The sequence below is a fragment of the Boleophthalmus pectinirostris genome, unplaced genomic scaffold, assembly GCF_026225935.1.
Source record: "Boleophthalmus pectinirostris isolate CB_2022bp ecotype Guang Dong unplaced genomic scaffold, ASM2622593v1 HiC_scaffold_6, whole genome shotgun sequence".
Classification (NCBI taxonomy): domain Eukaryota; kingdom Metazoa; phylum Chordata; class Actinopteri; order Gobiiformes; family Gobiidae; genus Boleophthalmus; species Boleophthalmus pectinirostris.
This window is the reverse complement of record NW_026571447.1, coordinates 26,538,459-26,559,299: the sequence shown is the minus strand read 5'-3', so window position 1 is coordinate 26,559,299 and position 20,841 is coordinate 26,538,459. Positions and strand designations below refer to the sequence as shown.

The 20,841-nt window shown below is 37.6% G+C and overlaps 2 protein-coding genes across 5 annotated transcripts; both read left to right on the top strand.

Annotated features, from left to right (window-relative positions):
• Positions 1-3,267: 3,267 nt before the first annotated feature.
• Positions 3,268-6,711, top strand: LOC110171524 (G-protein coupled receptor 20-like). The gene is made up of 6 exons (XM_020937240.2): positions 3,268-3,453; positions 3,531-3,797; positions 4,636-4,877; positions 4,963-5,047; positions 5,128-5,253; positions 6,335-6,711. The coding sequence occupies exons 1-6, from the start codon at positions 3,268-3,270 to the stop codon at positions 6,497-6,499; spliced, it is 1,071 nt and encodes a 356-aa protein (XP_020792899.2). The 3' UTR covers positions 6,500-6,711.
• Positions 6,712-8,255: 1,544 nt separating this feature from the next.
• slc45a4b (solute carrier family 45 member 4b) lies at positions 8,256-20,797 on the top strand. 4 transcript variants are annotated; one of them, XM_055164211.1, is made up of 14 exons: positions 8,256-8,414; positions 9,361-9,482; positions 9,605-10,026; positions 12,486-12,674; positions 13,030-13,209; positions 15,873-16,474; positions 16,802-16,918; positions 16,998-17,252; positions 17,885-18,004; positions 18,103-18,202; positions 18,625-18,705; positions 18,797-18,927; positions 19,006-19,074; positions 19,518-20,797. In XM_055164211.1, the coding sequence occupies exons 3-14, from the start codon at positions 9,816-9,818 to the stop codon at positions 19,803-19,805; spliced, it is 2,343 nt and encodes a 780-aa protein (XP_055020186.1). In that variant the 5' UTR covers positions 8,256-8,414; positions 9,361-9,482; positions 9,605-9,815; the 3' UTR covers positions 19,806-20,797. The 4 variants fall into 4 exon arrangements, with proteins under 4 accessions (XP_055020186.1, XP_055020187.1, XP_020793007.1 ...); XM_055164212.1 differs by having other exon boundaries at positions 9,361-9,969; XM_020937348.2 differs by having other exon boundaries at positions 9,361-10,026.
• Positions 20,798-20,841: the final 44 nt, after the last annotated feature.

Below are 20,841 nucleotides of genomic sequence, written 5' to 3'. Positions count from 1 at the left end.
GACACACTGACTTATTTTGACTTAAATGCACTATTGCCTCTGCACCTCCTCAGATTTATGGAGCCACATAAGGGGCTGAAGCAAATGTGCAGAAGTATATTTATATTGTTTGCTATGATATTTTTGGTAGAATTTTAAATGTGTACTTTAATTAGTACAATCTAGCCACGTAACTTGTACTACAATTAAAATGATAGGAGTTGTAGAGTACTGTACTAGTCACAAGGATTATAACAGTCCTCCATTGCTATGACAATAATGCAATTCAGATCATTTGTAAAAAAAAAAAAAAAAAATGCTATAAATTAGCTCTTTTCAATGATAAAAGGTTCTCACAAAATCCTGCAATTCAAGAAGGAATCATTTTCTTGACATCCCAAAGCAGAGCTGTCTCACCACTGTCTCTGCTCCTTTCTATACCTATACAAACACACATTGTCCTAAGATCAAAGAAAAGGCATATTTAAACAATTATTGCTCAGGTTTTGTATAAAATGAATTTGTTTCTTGTTAATACTTTGATTAATTATAAGCATGTTTTATTTTTTACTCAAGTACAATTTTGGGAGTGCTAATAACTGAATACATTTTTACAAATAATCCGTATTCCTCCCACCATTTGACATATGTTGGCAATCACCAGCACATACCAACACATTCTGGGACACACTGTGGGACCATATACTGTTACAGTGTCTGGTCCCACAGTATGTCCCAGACCAGCTCCTTTCTCCCAGCTCATCCATAGGAACAGACTGATGCTCCATGTTACATCCGTTATTCCGGACTTTTCCAGAAACACTGACAGGCGCTGAGCGATGATGACTGCTCGACAGGAAGCGCCAGACGCACCTGTCGCATTGTGTGAAAGATGGATGGACTCATGCCCATACAAACTGGGGCTTTTCTTTAAACTATATTTACTCTGTCCCCCAGAGAGTTGGAAGTCTGTTTGAATGGTTTATGGTTTATGCCTAATTATATGTGGTATACTTATGTTGTATTCTTATTCTTATTTTATTTTTAATATCCATTGAACCATTGAAAAACAAAGACCACCGCCACAGCTGTTAAAGTTTAAAACAAATTCTCCTGTCTTTTGAATAGTTCTCAAAAAGTGGCCTATAACAGGATGCATGTGTTCATTTCTTACATTCAAAGTGTGAGTTAAAGATACACTTAAAGGTGCATTACGTAATTGGTAGAGGGTACGCCACCTGCTTGCCTGTAGCCATGGAAATTTGTTTAATGCCATGCTGTGTAACCAGAATGCTACAAAGTGTACGATTATAGAGGATGGTTCTCAAATAGTATCAAGAGTAGAGCATGCAGCTTATTGGTTATGTTAATTGTCAAAGCAGTTTTTATTTATGAAGCCCATTGGTGTGCAGCTCTCTCAATAAGACAAAGACAAGAGACAAAGAATAAAATAGTTAGAGCAAAGAATAAAATAGTTAGACCACAAAAGACAAATATATGCGTAAAATGATGATAAAGTGTCCAGTGGATCTTTGCAAGACAGTAAGAGCAGAATCCTAACACAGAGGACTTCCTGCCTGAAACCAGACTTTGAGATTTAGAGCAAGAGGGAGAGAAGAGGGACCGAGCTGAAGGAAAGGGGACACATTCTGAAAGGACATAATGGACTAAGAATCACAAACGGGATGTGATTTTAAGTGATTTTATGACTATGTTTTGGGAGCACTGAATATAAGCGTTACTGAAGGATCCAAGGTAAGTGTAAAAGAAATTTGATAATAAGCAAGAAGAGTAATTTTAAAGAAAGATTCATTTGTGACACTGTGTAAATAATAAATTGAAAATAATACTCTTCATAGATTTTAGATTAATGTCAAGCAAAAACTTTTTTTTTTTTTGAGAACTGACTTTAGGAGAAGAAAAAAGAACAATTAATCAATCAATTCTGTAATGTACCCGAATTATATGATCAGAATATGCTAAATTATAAATTCTAGAAAACAATTGGAATTTCTAAACTGTTTATCTGTCCTTTACAATATTATTAAACATTAACTATCACACTGCATTCTGTAGATTGTCTCTACTCACACAGTACCCAGTATTGCAGTATTGGCCATGGGTATACACAGAAATCTCATGCTGCCTGTTTATTTGAATGGCATTATTTGTAAAGTGACTTCCTCTTCTCCAGACCACTTTATGAAAAAAAAATAAATAAATCTTTGATATCCAATTCATCAGAAAGAATGCCTCTATATCATCTAATGCACTAAACTGTAATCAACCCTAATGTGTTTTCAATTAGCTGTGGTGCATTCTGGGAGTTTATGAAGTAATTTAATTTAGAAGTACACACTATTATGCACTATCTCACTCATTTACATAACAATATTTTACTCTCATGCAGTAGACTTGTCGTGCAACTGTAATGTCTCTGCGGTTTGGAAAAGAAGAATTAGTTAAACACACGATTTCCCCAGTGCGCACATCAGTTGTTAGTGTGGCTAATGATGATGAACTGGCTTCTATAAGTTGAATAATATCAGGGGATGTAAGTGCATGAGGCGACATTTATTTTCCTCATGTAATCTTAATGTGGTGTGGTTCGAATCCTATTGAAGCCCATTATTCATCGTATTCATTGTCATTAGTCAGAGAAGATGGTATTTTTCATCAGAGAGTGTTTTGCTGCAGTCGGAAATGCCTTTGGAGACACGAGCAGCACAGAACAATATTACAGGGATGAAGGGAGGCTCAGGGCTGTCCGCTGTTAAACTCAAAATGACTTCAGAGAGTAGTCTATACATTCAAATGGGAAATAACAAAACAATGTGTATATTATCTTAACTCCTGTACTTGAATCATCTGTATATGAATGGATATAATAGCTACCCAACTATATCTTAACTATCATATTTTTTCTCATGTTACACTTAGTTTTTCATATAACATATACTTGGGAATCATTTTATGTTTAACTTGTTTTACTGGAGTCTGAAGCAGTCTAAAATACCAAAACAAACCAATGGTCAAACTAATATTTATAGTTTATTTTATAACAACAAATAGATGTTTATTTAATTTGATTATAATCTCAGAACCCATACCAACATTGTGTGCATATTTAGTTTTTTTTTTAATAAACATCTCAACATCATATTACTTGTTCACAACACTAACATAAAAACTGAATTAATAAAATGTATTGTCATAAATTATATGTTTTTGTTTCTTAGCTATTTCCTACAATCATTTCCCTCAATGCGATCACAATGAAGTCTGAGGATGAAGTCTAACAGCACTGAGTCCTGGTTTGAGAACAGTACTACATTACCCATAATCCCTGACTCCACCAACCAGAGTGGCATGGGGGCATATCATCAGAGACTGGCATATTTGGACGAGGGTCTCTACAATGATTTTTATGGTCTATGGATCTCCCTAATGGTTATAAACTCCATCATATTTTTGGTAAAGACTCTTTTTCAACCAGTAAACTTCCCTGAAATTGCAATACTTTATAATAATAATCTGTTCTTCAATTTCAGGCAGGAATGATACTCAACTCCTTGGCTCTATACGTGTTTTGTTTCCGCACTAAACAAAAGAGCACTTCAGTCATCTTCACCATAAACCTGGCAGTGACAGATCTGCTGGTCAACCTCTCTCTACCCACGCGCATCCTCCACTACTACAGCAGGGGGCGCTGTGTCACCTGCTCCTATCTGCACATCTTCAGCTACTTTGTCAACATGTACTGCAGTATCCTGTTCCTCACCTGCATTTGTGTGGACAGGTACCTGGCCATTGTGCAGGTGGGTCCAATACTTTTTCACAAAATCTTTATAAAGCCAATGTGTTTATGTAAATTATTCAGGGTTGCGATGTAAATGTTCCCCAGTTTGAAAGATATACACTGACTGTTGTTGTGTCCTTGAGCATAACACTCACCCAGCCCACTTCTGAATTATGGTTGTGTACCTGTCTGAGTGATAATTTGTGTTTTAGTTTGTCCCAGGGCAGCTGTCATTACAACTGTAATTTGAGTCATATTTTCACCAACCCTACTGTACTTTACTCACTTCTACCACAGTTTTGATTGCTTTCTTTGATTGCCTAAACTTTTTAGCAGTGGAAGAAAAACTACTAGAAATCTGTACAATTACATGTTCAAGAATTGCTGCCGAATTTGTACTTAAAGGTGCAATGTGTAACTTTTCTGGTGAAGGGTCCATCACCTGCTAGTCTCACAGAGAGATCATTGATTTACCCAGAATGAATTAAAATCATCTGTCTTTCTTATATATATATTTTTTTTTATCAGTGTTTATTGCTCAGAAACACATTGAAAAGCATTTGTCTACTTGTCTTTATAGAACTGGATACGTTTAATACCATAGTCTCTATGAAGACAAGCAGATTGCAGACCCTCCACTAGAAATGTTGCACAGTGAATTGTAAAGTAAAAGTATCTTGTAAAAAGTACTTGTTACTCATTTTTACACGTTAATACATAAAGAGTCAATTAACTGAGAAAAACTACTCAGTTACAGGGGGTTCTAGGAGTATGCACAGTAGTGGCTATCTCACTATATAGGAGGAAGAAGGTTCTGTGCCGTATGACTTATTGATGTATTTATTCATTCATTCTAGGTGGAAGCATCTCGAAAATGGAGAAATTCTAGTGTGGCCAAATGTGTGTGTGTTTCGGTTTGGTTGTTTGCGATCGTAGTCACCTACTCCCTCCTCTCCACGGCATTCCAGCAAACGGATTGCTTCTTCAGGCTCCTCTTTCTCACCATCACGGAGTTCTTCCTGCCCCTCCTCGTCATCGTGGTGTTCACTACGCGCATCATGTGGGCCCTGGGTGACAGACGCCTCATGCAACAGAGCAGGTAAAAACAGTTCTATAAAAACAAATGGAATTCCACAATTACGACCACTACTAGAGCTTAAAACATATTTGTATTGTTTTTTTAGAGAGAGAAGGAGAAAAGCCGTCCACTTGTTAAGCACAGTCCTGATTATTTTTACAGTTTGCTTCACACCTTTCCATATCCGACAGGTATGGGGGGAAAAAAAATCTATGAAAATTTCAGACTCATCATCAGTTTTAAATGATCAAACTATTTCTTATTTGTCCAGGTTGTTGTGTATTTCTACCCAGATATGCCTCATCATGCCGTTGTGTACCATCTGACAGTGACTCTCAGCAGTCTGAACAGCTGTATGGATCCTGTGGTTTACTGCTTTGTCACAAATAATTTTCAGGTAAACAGAAAATATACATTTAATTACACCCAGTGAGTCAAAAGGGTATTTAAAAATATATAAAATATATATAAAAATATATAAACTTTTTTGAATGCTGACTTGCGCAGTGAGAAAACAAAGTTTTGATTTGTCTCCTGTCTTGTTCAAAAAGTGCAGTTTTAAATACTGGGACTGTTGGTGCTTTCCAGTCTTTTAATATTAGTCTTTTTGCCATGACAGAGCCCAAAAATATTCATATATTTGTACCTTTCCTGAATCTATTGTTTATTCTTGTGGCAAGTGGGTCTTTGTTCCATTTAAAGTCACATTAATGTGTTCATTTTCAATATACTAAACAGTTTGACATAATCCTGGGTTCTGTTTTGTTTCATCAGTTAAATTATCACCCACACATTGTTAATTCAAGTAGACTTTATTTGTTAATTCATTTCAGTTACACAATTCAGTTACTTACATGTTCCTCCACATGGTCTGGAGACAAAGGAGGGTGTGTGCCACAGGTAGGTCATTTTTAAAGCCTCTGGAGGAGGTCCTGGACCGAACCAGGTGGAGGGGAGGGGAACTGTTTAACTTCTTTTTGTTTCATTGTTTTTGTGTATTTGGTATTTTAGTGTTTCTAGTTGATTTATATAGTTTATTTTAAGCACTATGATTTAAAGGAGCTTAAAGTTTTTTTTTTTTTTTAAGTTACTTGTACATATGTGACCTGTAAAAGGATGTTGGTACTTACCTGGAGGAGGTACTTCCTGCCAAGGAGTATAAAAAGTCGGGTTAGTCAGTTGGTCAGAAGACTTCAGTGTAGTACTTGTTGTTGTTGTTGTTGTTGTTGTTGTTGTTGTTGTTGTTGTTGCTGCTGTTGCTGTTGTTGCTGCTGCAGCTGCTGGTGCCGCCGTCAAATCTTATATCTGAACCTTTAATCAGTGCTGAACTAGACCTAGCTTTTTACCACTCTTTTCACTTAATTTTAAATGTCTGCTTTGTACTTTTACTATGATAAATTATATTCTGAAGTAAAACTATTCAAGTTTTACTCAGTTCTTTCCCATATGCCTAATGCTCTTGTTTTACACTCCCATAGGCGACTGTGAGGCATTTCTTCCGCCGTGCAGAGCGGGAGGTGACGAGTGGTGACATTGTCAGCATGCAGCACAGCTCCAAAGCCTCAGGAAGGACAGCTAACCCTGTCACTAATAATGGGATCACTATGAAGAAGATTCCTGCTTCACTGAGGAAGACAATGTGAACGAAACATCACGTGTGAACACTGCAATGGTGTCACATTTGACAAGGACATTTTTAATATTTTAACCACATGAGGAATGACCAAAATATGTGGATACGCTGATTTGTCACTGATTACAATTATTGGCCAAGTATGTGGCAAGTGACATTGCCAAACTTTATCCCCAGCCTTCCAGCAATAACTATAGCCAATGGAAATTTAATAAGGTACCAAGGTAGAAAATAAAATGAACTTGTTATTGAAAAAAAAAAAAAGTTTCTCAGTAAATATACATAATAATGGTACATTCACAAGCACAACACCAAAATATGTAGATATACTGATTTGATACTCACGATTAGCCTACAGAAAATAGACTTTATTTTCATCTATCCTCCTTGAAATAATAAGTTTAGTGACTATTTGTCAAAGAAAAGTAACAGACAAAAGCGGTGAGCAAACTCAGAACTAAACATAAGTCAAATAATCACTTTTGGGCACCATGGGTATGTGGTTTACACAGTGAAGGAAAAAACAAAATCAAGTCCATGACCAGAGCTATATTTCCAAGATTTATTCCTGTTTGGCAGGCAAACAACAAGGGATACATGACCAAGGCCTACTTGCTGCCTCCCTGTCGACTGAAAAAAACAAAACAAACAAACAAACAAAAACACATTTTATCCCCTAGGTGCCTCATGGATTAAACCAAAACAGAAAAGGTGCTAAGGTAAATAATAGCAGATTAATCTAAACAAATTAACAACCACAATATTAACAAAGGGAAAATATATTATACAAATTAGCAAATAGCTCCTACAACTAGAATCTGCGAATGTGTAAGGTGCCTGTCCACTTGCCAAATGTCACTTATACAGACTTAAACTGACTTAGACAAACTTTATTGATCCACAAGGGAAATTATTTGGACACAGTAGCTCACACGTCACAATATAATATAATAACAAAGAGCGAAAATATAAATGGTAACAATAAATTCAAATAAGAAGCAAAAAATTGCAATAGACAGGTGTCAAATAAGACAAAACTATATAAATGTTAATGTACAAGTCAAAATAAAATAGAAAGATAAGTAATAAAAGGATGTAACGATATCCAGATCTCACAGTAGGATATTATCATGATATGCATCTCAAGGTACGATATTTATTGAAATATTTTGAAAAGGCTAATATAATTGTAGATGGGACACTTTTTTGATTTAAAATACCTTGACAATATTTTGGTATGAATTATTACTGCCATAATCCCAAGAATTCAAGTAAAAAACATATCTTATCATGTTGTCTGCCCTGAAATGAATCATGGGATATGTAGTTCCCTATGTTTATAAGCTGTTGCTATTATAAAACCGTGCATTTAAGCAAAATAACTTGTGATTCGATATATTGTGACGGCCCGTGCTATTATTGTGAGACTTTTGATGATACGATATCACAATATGTTGGTTATTGTTACATCTCTAGTAATAAAATACAAAATCAGAGGTCATAGGAAGACAGTGCAATGATGATGATGATGATGATGATAATGATGGTGATTGACAGGACATAGGGTTATCCTTCATCTTTTTAGTAATGTACTCACGTGTGTAATACATGATTTAGTTCATTCATAACTATTCCTACAAGGTTTGTTTGGCATTGACCTTGTGATTCATTGATAGCAGTTTGTTTATGTTTACTTACTCTGTAGTAAACCAGGCGGCAGTGAATGGGCGGATGGAGTCACGTGGTGTGTCTTTGTTGCTGTGGAAACCAATGAGAGTGATGCGTGTGGAGCCAGATGATCATTTTGTTAGCTGTCAAAAACCTCTCCCAAACCTTTAGCAGTGCCTTATTCCTTATGTTTTGCACTCAAACAAGAATGACTGACTAGTGAGTTAAACTACCGCTGTGAGGGACGTCTTTTTCAGGTAAGATTAACCTCTCCGACCTTGTTTTCGTTTACCTTTTCGGCTACAACTTGCTAATGTTAGCTGTCAATCTGTACTAGCTTATTATGCTAAAAATCGCCTATAAATGTATAAATCTGACTGTATGCTGATCAATTTCCAGTATTGGCAATAACTGTTAGGTACCCATGAATATTTAATTATGAATCAATGTGACACAAAGCGAGTTCGTTGCTCTTTTAGTTAGTTAGCAACACGAGTTTTGGGTGAGAAAAGTAGGTGATCTAATATTACCTTAGCGTTTCTCGTCATGTTGTGACAGGACTGAAGCGCCCCCAGCTAAAATTCCTGCCTGGGCTGTTTTGCAAGACAACACTTGTCTAAGATGACGGATATTGCACAGAGTACCTTGCTAATCGCTCTAAAACTCGAGCATATAAAGTTTATTTGCGTCAATTGCGTAAACATTAACTTTAACGCGCTGCCTTTGCTCTGACTGGCGCATGGTGGAAACTTGGTGAGTGATTAAACGCTTAAGACAGTGCAAAGGATATGTTCATTTGACCTCCAGAAGCTGTATGCTGATCTTATTGTGAGTATACCTAATCACACTGTATTAATTATCTACTTGTAATTGTTGGTGCCAGTTTCCGTATATGTTTACACGCTTTAGGGCGCGTCAGCGTTTGGGAACAAAGGTAATGTTTACAGATTATGCAACAGCATACACCGCGTTTTCTTTGATATCTGCGTGAGTAACATCTGGTTGCATGACTGAATCCTTATTTAGGGCTTGGTACTTTTCCTTTTGTGGGAATGCTGTCTCAAATACACATGGGAACACTGCGGAATTTGACCTTAACAATTACACAGTTTAGACAAATACTAATACTAATTCATGCTAATAATTATGGTGTTCACTGTGTGTATTGTTTTATTCATGTATTTTTCCACTTATCCTTCCCAGGTTACTTCTTTTCAAAAGCTCTGACCCTGCATTGTTCCACCTTGAAAACTCAGGACACAATCCAAAAACTGAATGCCTGTAAACTCACTGGTGCATGACAAGGCCCAAAGCAAACACAGACAGTATGTATCATTAACCTCCACTTCTCCAAGTCAAATGTACAAGAATCCTGCTGCTACCTCACTGCTGATGGCTACTGCATTCGGACTGCTGTTTGCTTCAGAGCTGCCTGTCTTCTTTTCAGCGACCATGGGATTTTCTACGGAGGAAAATATATAACTTTGTGTCTGAGTTGCTGAAGTTATGCGGATGCCACTTGTGTGCAAAACAAATATATGCTTTATGACCAAACAATGGATATATTGGACAATTCAAAGAGTAATGAAACCATTGACTTTATAATATATTTTTCTTGCATTTAACAAGTATTGTTATTGCAATTTGGTAAGACTGAAATGGGTGGTGAGACTGCAGAGATGGACCTTCTGGAGAAAAAGAGGGAGCTCAAAGCGACCACAGAAATCAGAGAGAATGAAGAGGTCGAGGTGCAGAGGCGGCCGGTCATCCCACGGCACCGCTGGGTCATGAACGGGGCAGTCATGTTTGGACGTGAGTTTTGCTACGCCATGGAAACAGCCCTTGTGACTCCAGTACTGTTACGCATTGGTAAGGACATGTGGAGGAATACAAAATACACAAAAATATAAATAAACAATAAAATATAAATATAACATATAAAAGATGACCCTAATGTTTACAGTGTATTTCTATAGGGTTTATTGAAAAGGAAAATACACATAGAACCTTATTTATTCTCATGATTAGGCTCTTGACTTGCTTTATTGCAATAGATATAATAATAGTCCCTTGTCCCTAGTCACATTATACAATTTTAGTGAAAAAAAAAATAATCACAGTTTTTCAATTATTCACCATTAATGACACCACAGCCAGACAACAGCGGAATTCCTCATTCACTTTCATTTACACTGTCTTGTAGGTCAACTAGTCGGTGAAATCAAGCTGAATAATCTTGACATTGCTAACTGCAACATGAACCTGCAAATTAAAATGGATTAAAGGGCCCTTATTATGCCATTATAGTGTTGTTTCCTCATCACAAATATGCCTGGAGTGGTGTTTTGTTTCATTCACACGTTTAACACTCAAACGCTACAAATTAAGGCTGAGTTCTTCTCTCAAACAGAAAATGTTGTGATGTCATGTGATATTACAGGAAGTGCTCCACTGTGTTTTTAAACTCCGCACACCTTCACTAAAATAATTTGGATGATTTCAGGCCCTGGAATGTTATTCTCTACTGAACCAAAGGTAAAAGGTAGGCGTTAACTGAGCATTTTGACATTTTGAGCTTTGGCATTGTAGATAGACTAATAATAAAGGATTACTTAAACATGTTCGAATGAAACAAAACACAACTCTAGGTATGTTTTTGAGGAGGTGACAGTATAACATGGCTTAAAGCTCACAGGAGTCAATTTCGTGTAATATATGGAGCCTAGGGAAATATTAGAGGCCTATAGAATTTTGTGATGATGGTGTGTAAACGTCCTTGCAAACATTATACCATTATACTCAGATTTCTAGCAGGTAAACAGTGAATTTGCATTTTAGTTGATGGTTTAATGGTTTCTATTTATACTTTCATTGACCATCTATGTGAGTTCTGAGTCTGGTTAGGTTATTCATCATTTGAACAAGTTCATTTTCAATCGCCCTGAGTTTAAACTGTGACAAAGAGAGCCCTATAATGTAAGTTGACTGTGATCTCAGTACTAGCTCTCTGAAAGCCCTCTCTGTGCTGCAGTAGTAGTAACCCTGGGGCAGTGCAGCTTGATGTCAAGTTTGCCACCAAAGCACAAACACAACAAAAGCATTTTTCCTCTTTAGGTATGACAAGAATGCCTCACACAGCACATTCCTTCATGCCTCAATACAGACTACAGATTTAAATATGTTGTGTTTTGATTACAGTGTCAGTGAGTGGACACCTATGCAGAGCCCCATTAATATAACATCCTCACGTCATTATAGATACACATATTCCCTTTTGTGTAAGAGGAGGGAGTGGAAGAGCTCTAGTTGCTGTCCCAGGGCAACATGGTTCTTATTTTCCCGTGAGAACCCGCCATGTCTGTCAGATTTTAATTTACGAGACTTCTCACTGCTGTCTAATGTCCAAACAATGTCTGATTTTAGACTCTGTACCTCCTCGGAGTCCTTTGACAAAAATACTCTGCAGACTGGTTTGGGAGTTTGGTTTTCTCACTCTAGATACGCTTCCTATTTTAAAAAGCAAGATTGGCTGCATGTTTTGACAGGGCACTGAGAGGAAGTTTCACCATTTCCTTTCCGATTTCACATATTTGTTTTTCTGTGCGATTTATTATTGTGTTATAAGCAGTAATGCCTGTAACCTTTGGGCAATATCCTAAAAGAATAATCACATTTATCTTGGAACTAGATCACAATTTCTATTTTATCATGATTTATGTAAACTTAAACTTATCTTTATTGCCTTGAGGTCTTCTGCATCTTATCAAAGTTCACACATTGCAATTGGTTAAATCCACCTGTCACCACTTACAAGCAGGGAGAAAACCTTGGAATTACAATATGTCAGTTTTACCAAATTAGTATATTGTCAGAGGAATAAATAAAATGTAGATTTTTATCACCATATTGCTCAGTCCAGTGCTAGACACTCATTTGAGCAAGTATTGATATTTAAAAAGTCACATTCACAGGACAGAAATAATCCTTTCCTGAATAGCTTTTAGAATGATCTTGAGCTGATAAGAGTACAAGTATAAGAGCACATAGACAGGGATGGATGACTGAGGGATTACACAGACATATAACCACATGGTAATATAAAAAAATCACATTCTATTGTGTAAACAAAAAGTGCTCTTTAGTCACTGTGGTATCAAAATTGGTATTGAGTAAGGGGTCTATTCCTTTGTATTGAGTTTGAAATGTTATCGTGACAACTCTACTAACTAGTAAGCAAAATAAATGCATAAACCTAAATTAAAATATGGTTATGAACTCACTCACTTCACTCTGTACGTAACTGTTTTTGTGATTTGTCCTGTGTGCAGGTCTGCCCGAGCAGTACTACAGTCTGACCTGGTTCCTCAGTCCAGTCCTAGGTCTCTTCTTCACTCCTGTGATTGGCTCCACCAGTGACCGCTGCACGCTGAGATGGGGGCGCAGGCGACCCTTCATACTGGCCCTGTGTGTGGGGGTGCTGCTGGGAGTGGCTCTGTTCTTAAATGGAGCTCTGATAGGTAAATATAGCACTACATAATCAGTATTACTCTATGGATACTTTCACACACTCAAAATTGGATCTAGACTTGGACTATATCCGCAACTACACCTGGACCAGAGCAGGATTGGACCAGGATTAAAACAGGACCAATCTGAGTCTACATCAGGACTGAATAACCTTTATTTGACACATGACTGACAAATGATCTTCTAACTTTTTATTGGTTAAATCAACAGTTTTGTAAATCCCAGCGAGATGACTGCTTTGGTGATTTTGGGCTATACAAAAACACATAGTATTAAATGAACCATACTTCATATAAAATATTAACATACGTGAAATATTTAAGATGAATGTTTGTTGTCTTTCAGGTCTCTCTGTGGGCGATACTGCAGGCAGCCAGCCCATTGGAATAGCGCTGACCGTCGTAGGGGTCATAGTGCTGGACTTTAGTGCTGATGCTGCTGATGGACCGATCAGAGCTTACCTTCTGGATGTAGCAGATACAGAGGAACAAGATATGGCCCTGAATATCCATGCATTTTCTGCCGGTAAGTATAAAGCACTATAATTTTCTATGTTTTGTTGTAGTTGTATTCTCTTTTTTGTTTTGTTTTGATGTTCACCAAAAGGGAGGTTCTAGAGGGAGGCTCAGAGTGAGTGTGTGGTAATGAAAATGTACATAATCTATATGGCCAATATTTCTGAGATTGCTTGATTTAATGTTTGTTTTCTGATATCATCACAAAAAATTAGAAAATAAAATGACATAAAGCTATATTGTAAGAGAGATATTATTAAACATTTCTAGGACTGTCGGCTTTACGTAGTTTCATTGATTAACCTTCCAATGATATCTATGACAACCAACATTTTTATTTGTCAACTATTTATATTCTGTGGGCCCTCAAAGAAAGGAGAAGGCATGGTCTGAGTTAGTTGGAATTTTCTGAGCCTTTTTACATAAGGCAAGGCAAGGCAAGTTTATTTGTACAGCACAATTCGTACACAAAGTAATTCAAAGTGCTTTACAGAATAAGAAATACATTAAAATCATAATAAAAACAAATCAAAACATAAATAATCATGAAGATTAAAATTAAAAAAGAGAGACATAAATTGGAGAGAAGAGTGCGGAATGAAAACTTATCAGTTATATGCACAGTTAAACAGAAATGTTTTGAGCCTGGATTTAAACAGCGTCAAGGAAGAGGCCTGTCTCACATGTTCAGGAAGACTGTTCCAGGTTTTAGCTGCATGAACCTGAAACGCTGACTCCCCTTGTTTAGTTCTGACTCTGGGCACCAGCAGGAGGCCGGTCCCTGAGCTCCTCAGAGTGCGAGATGGTTCATATTAGAGCCCGACCGATATGGATTTTGCTGTGGCTGATATGAAACCGATATAATGGGAGTTGGAGCTGCCGATAGCCGATATAATCGCCGATATATTTAGTGATGTAAAAATTTACTGTAAATCTTGAATTGATTAAAAAAAATAGGTTTGGATTCTAAATTGGGTTTATTTAGGCAACATTTATTGTTATTTTGACTCTTTACATCATATTTACAGACAGTAGATTGGCCTAATGGCATTTTTGCATCATATTCTAGCTACTAATGATGGGTATTCCAGTTTTTTTTTTTTTTTTTTTTTTTTTTTTTTTTGGAGAACCGGTTTGGCTCGCCTCACTAAAGCAGCTGGCTCTTTCGGCTCCCAAGCGACTCTTGAGATTGTTTTGTTGCAAGCAGGACTAAACCAGAACTGAACCAGGACTGAGTGTCGAGACTCGGTTTCTCCCTCACTCGAGCCCAAGATTAGTCCTGGTTTATTAATTTTATGCTGAACTGCAGCCAAATATGCACTTATTTTTTTTTCCTATGCACACGCAGATTTCTGAAAGTTTCGTTTTCAGCCGCTGCTGCTGTCAAACTACTGGTCTACATGCGGCTTGAAGAGAAAAAGTGAGAAAAAGAGAAAACACGGCTCCCAATAAGAAACATGCTCCCATTGTTCGCTTCAAAGAGCCGCTTCGATCGCGACCGACCCATAACTCCTAGCTAGTAAATAAACTACCGCTATTAGCCTTTAGCCGTAAAAACGTGCGCACCGCGGTAGTTAATTATATGCATAAATGTGGATCATTCACACGTCTATTCACAGCTCATTTACATATCAATGCAGGTCCAGTAACAAATATACAGCCAATATAGTCACTTTACAATAGGCCAATAGAAAACAGCCTGTTTATGTGCGGGAGCTACAGCAGCTAACCGCTAACAAAACCTAAACTAGCTTCAAAGTCGATGTATTTCCAACACTCACCGCTCACACAGGCTCCTCCTCACATCACAAATCTGCACTAACAAATGTCCTTTTAATCCAGACTCAAACCGATTGTCCTTAAAAAGAAAATAATCTCAATGTTGCGCACCGCTGCGGGTGTAAACAAACACACGTGAGTGAAGTGACGTGACTCTGGGGGTGTGTTCAGGGACAGTACGGACACAGACAAATTACACCGCAGATAAATACTGATGAGGAGTCACATATTAGGACATTCATCTGTCTGTAAATTGGATTAAATGAACATAATGTAGAGAGGTATAACATGCCCACGTGAAATATCGGCCCATATCAGCAAGCATATCGGCCGATAACTGATATATCTCCAGGTGCCCATATCGGCCGATAATATCGGCCAGCCGATATATCGGTCGGGCTCTAGTTCATATGACATTAACATGTCACAGATGTACTTTGGTGCTCGGCCATGGAGAGACTTGTACACAAGCAGAGCTGCTTTAAAGTCTATTCTCTGAGGCACAGGAAGCCAGTGCAGAGACCTGAGCACAGGACCTAGTTCGAGTAAGGACCCGAGCTGCAGCGTTCTGGATGTTCTGCAGCGTCTCACAGCTCGTTTGGAGAGGCCAGTGAGCAGACCATTACAGTAGTCTAACCTACTGGAGTCAAACGCATGGATAAGTTTCTCCAAGTCTGCTAAGAAAATGTTGTTACTAGTTCTTGTGATATATACTTTAGCTGTTTTTGCGTTTTGGTCGGACACATCATCTGATCATAGAGATCCTTTTAGTTTTCTCTATTGCCAGGTCACACCTCCTTTTAGTTGGCTAATTTATGCACAGGACATGTCTGTAGTTGACCAAAAAGTTCTTCACATAATATTACTCATATATGTACTTTTCTGTGTGCCCAGGACTTGGTGGAGCTGTGGGCTACATGCTGGGAGGTCTGGATTGGACAGGCACAGCTCTGGGTCAGGCCTTCAAAGCCCAGGAGCAGGTCCTGTTCTTGTTCACAGCTGTAGTCTTTATCGTATCAGTCATTCTACACATGTTCAGTATTCCAGAGAAGCCCTACTCTCCACGACAGCCTGGAGTCTCACAAAATCCTGATTCTACCTCACAGTCATCTCTTAAGACAGTAGACCACACTGCACCTATGCTTGATGTCATCATGGAAGAAGATTCAAGCTCAGACGACAGCTCAGATTCTGACAAAGAGGACATGGACTTGCTTGGCATGGAGAGAGTGCGGAGTAAAAGTGATTCGGTTTTAGCCATGCCTGATGCTACAATCGAGATGGATCCTGATCTCCATCCAGACAATCAGCACTTCCTGGCAGAGGTGGACCTTTTACCAGAAGTGCACGAAGACCTCGAAGATGTTTTTAGTCCCACTGAGGGGAACAGTGACATCTCCTTGCTTCATGTGCCAATAACCTGTAACAATGATTCCATGAATGGATCTGCCTGCAACCAGCACTTTCAGACTGTCCCCACAGAGAGTAAATCACTGGTAGGTTCCTGAATACAATACAAATGCAAAACCTGAAAAGTGAGAAGTGCAGTGAATAAGATGGCAGACCTCTCACAATAATTACTATATAAGATTGTTTAGGGCTCAGTATTCCATCATGTGTATTTTTTTAGTACCATGAAGGGAAATATTAAACAAGTACATTTTTTTTCCCTAATAGATTATGTTTTTGTGGAAGTAAAAAAATGAGTTGCTACTAGTATCAGCTCCCGAAAAAAAACATTTGAATGGGCACTTGGTCTAGCACTATACTGTGATTGTAATATTCTACATGACCAGTTTGTATTATATATTCATTGATTTCAGGTAAAAGCAGCAAATTGTTCCAGTAACGGTTTGTCATCACCACACCTTCGAAAAAGCGTGGGTTCTCCTAAACTAGGAACTCGTCTCTCAACACGTAGACCCACCTTCTACAGACAGGTACAGCTTTGTTTTTAAACAATTTCTGAAGTAGTATAGATGATAACAACTATAATAAAAGCATTATTGTTTTCTCTAGCCTTCATTCACTTTCTCCTACTATGGACGCGTGGGATCACAACGGTACAGACTGAAAAGAAACACAGCCGCGCCTTTAAGTCCAAAGCGAATCACCTCATCCCGCAGTCTGAGCGACCTCTCAGAGCTCCAGAAAGAAGTGCAGGAGAGAGAGAGGAAGTTCTCCATGAGCAGTCTCTCCTCAGAAGAGTCCAGCACTGTGTCCGAAGATGAGGAGGAGACGACCTTACGCCTGCTGTGGCTGTCCATGCTCAAGGTAATACATAGATATAGGTTAGGAGAGGAAGGAGGAGAGGGAGTAATGTCACCATGCGAGAGACAGAATTTATGACAAATCCTTGAATAAAAAAAAACAAACAATGTGGAAATATTTTTAGGTCACAATTTTGGTCCACAAACTTTAATAATATGGTGTGATAATGCTATTTCTAGTCCCTACAATTAAAAATGAATCTGTGGAATAGGACATCACCAGTCTTTTTTTTAATTTTTTTATTATCTCAGTGATGACAATCAGATAATAGTTTTTGCTCTCCGTTAATGTAGCACTAATATATTTCCATTAAATCTATTAGTTGAGGTCCAAGTATCAGTATAAAAGTGAATTAATTTTAAATATAAACCACAAAAGTGCAGATATGTAACTAGAATGTATTACTGACCACTAGCAGACAGAGAAAAACTTTTTTCATTTAGATAGAATCAGTAATTTTAAAGATAATTAGCAGGAACTTCTACCACAGACTTTTGAACTGCCTTCCTTCTCAATTTTAATGTAGGCCCTTACAGATGTTACGACAAAATATGAATTGCCACATATCGACCTAACTTGAACTTATAGTACAGTCTATGTTTCTATTCTCTCACGTTTGTCTTCTGTGTTTTCAGATGCCGACGCAGCTGTGGAGGCTGTGTATCTGTCATCTGCTCACATGGTTTGCTTATATTGCCCAAGCTGTTTTCTTTACAGACTTCATGGGACAAGTCATCTTTCAGGGAGACCCCATAGTAAGATCTGCCACAAATAAACATGTGGACATCTTTACAGTCAATAAAGACACACGTTTGCGTAGAAATGAAAGAGTTTAAATGTAGTTTGTTTTCAGGCACCGGCCAATTCCACAGAGCAACAGAATTATCTCAGTGGAGTCCAGATGGGCTGCTGGGGTTTGGTTGTATATGCTGCCACTTCTGCAATTTGTTCAGGTATAAAAAAACTAAAACTAAAATAAAAAATAGTATTCCAAGAGGGTGATACTGACAAAAAAATAATATCATTTTTTTATATTCTAATCATTCTAATCAGACAAACATTATACAGAAATGAATGGACTGTAGAATTAATGACAAAAGTGTACAAATCTCCTATTCATGATGAGTTTCCGCTTCTTGATATTGGTGACATTTTGAGGACTTTTTCCCATTCAGAAGATATAATATTTTGTTTTAAATTGTTAATTTCTTCAGCAATAGTCCTAATTTTTCATCATCCTGAAATCTATGGGTATCCTTCTTTTGTTTACAGTTAGTTTTTTTTATTACTAGACACAAATAATAGACCTGATTGATCGAACTTCGCCCAACTCTTGTTAACTCAAATGTCTCTGTTTGCATTCACTGTTTTCCAGCAATCCTTCAGAAGTACCTTGATCATTTTGACCTGAGTGTTAAGATTATCTACATTGTTGGGACTCTTTCTTTCTCAGTAGGTCAGTGGGCAACATTAAAAATACTTTAAATAACTTCATTACCAGATCAAAACCTGTTAAATAGACCCTCAAAACGTCTTCGCTTCCACAGGAACGGCGGTGATGGCCATCTTCCCTAACGTTTACGTGGCCATGGTGATGATCAGTAGTATGGGTGTGATCTCCATGAGTATCTCCTATTGCCCCTATGCATTACTGGGGCAGTACCATGAAATCAAAGAAGTAAGTACCAAAATGCATTCATATGTCCATCAATGGCATGTTTTATTTACTAACTATGTGGTTTGTTTGTTTTTCCAGTACATTTACCACAGCCCAGCCAACACAAGAAGAGGCTTTGGAATTGACTGTGCCATCTTATCCTGCCAAGTAAGTGGTTATATTTTAACTTAAAACACCCTGCTTTATTCATAGGCTTACTGATTTATAACTTTACTGGTGGAGGGTTTGCCACATTAATTTTTACTTTTCCTCAAAATGTTTCACAGTATGGCATTAAACTCTTCTATTTGGCAGTTGTCTGGTTAATTACAGATGTGCTTGAATATGTCCATTATTACTGTGAGAAAGGTTGCCTCTTCACAACTCTGGCCTGTAATTCACTTTGTAGTCTCTTCTGCTTGTCTCTACAGAGGTACATGAGCTTAATGCCATTTTGTAGAACTTTCCAGGCAGAGAAATGACATTTCCACAAAGACAAGTGGTTAGCTGACCCTCCACTAGAAAAGTTGTGCTTTATTGATATAAAAATGTGTACATATTCAAAAGCACTATTTCTAATTCCACCTCTAACTCCATGCTTGTTTGTGTAGGTTTATATCAGTCAGATCCTGGTTGCCTCGGCGCTGGGGGCAGTGGTAGACGCTGTGGGCTCTGTACGTGTCATTCCTGTAGTGGCCTCTGGGGGCTCTTTCCTGGGCTTTCTCACAGCCTGTTTCCTTGTTATTTATCCCGATGTGGAGCCCAGCAGTTCAGAGCAGAACAAGGAAGCGTCTATAGAGAAGGACCAAAATGGAGAACAAAATAAAAGACTGGCGTTGCTGAATCTCACAAATCATGAAGGTGCATACAAAACACAGAGTGAAGAGACTGCTGCTTAAGTGTTTCTACTGAACATTTTTTTAAAGATCAACTGAACACAAGGGCTCATAGTAGAACAATTGACATAGAACAACATAGAACAATTTGTATTTGAGATGAAATATTCAAATTGTTTTGGTTGGACACTGTTTGTGACATACTTGAGGTGCGCATATGTAATCAGGCTGTAAGGATTAAATGCTGGGTATATATATATATATAACTCCACTTATAAGGCAGTAAAGTGGAGTCATTAGTACATCAGTTTTCAGTGTCTTTGTTGTAGATAACTGCAACAATTTTCCTCCTAATATGACTCCACATTATTGCCTTTTGTCTGCAGTGTGTTTATGACCTTATTTGGTAGATATTTTTTTTTCACATTAGCAGGACTGAGCAGACTTCTCATACATTTGCCAATGAAACTGTTTATGTTTGCACTTTACAAAACATTGATGAAAACATTACATTTGAGTTTTTATACTGCATATTTATCTAAACTTTTTGTACCAATATAAAGATGATAAAAATCATAATCTCATTTAAATATGCATCATGTATCATTTCTGGAGGGGGAGTTTGTCACCTGCTTGTCTCCATCAGTCGTCATAAAAGTCACAAAATATGGAATTACATTTATCGTTGTTTTCTCTGTTAAAAGAAAATGCATTGAAAAATGCTTTCTTACTGTGAGCGAGATCACCTCTCCACAGACATGACCTGTGACTTGGCTCTTCTTGGCTCCATGGAAATGCACAAGTGTGATGCAATGCTTTGAAACATATTTGGCAAAGCAATAACTTGAATGGAGACCCTACACCAGAAAAGTTACATAGTGCATTTTTAATCGTGTACCATTATTGAGTCTAAGCTACAGGACAACTTAACATATTTTATACACTTTTGCAAAGGCAAAATTAATACACGTGATCTATTAAAACAAAAATCTGTTCGTATGTGTTGTGGAGTTTGTATTTCTACTGCATTAATTTAGGTGTGACTCAAGGTTAGTCAGCGCCATCTTCCGGTAAGTTCTAGACATTACATTGTATTTTG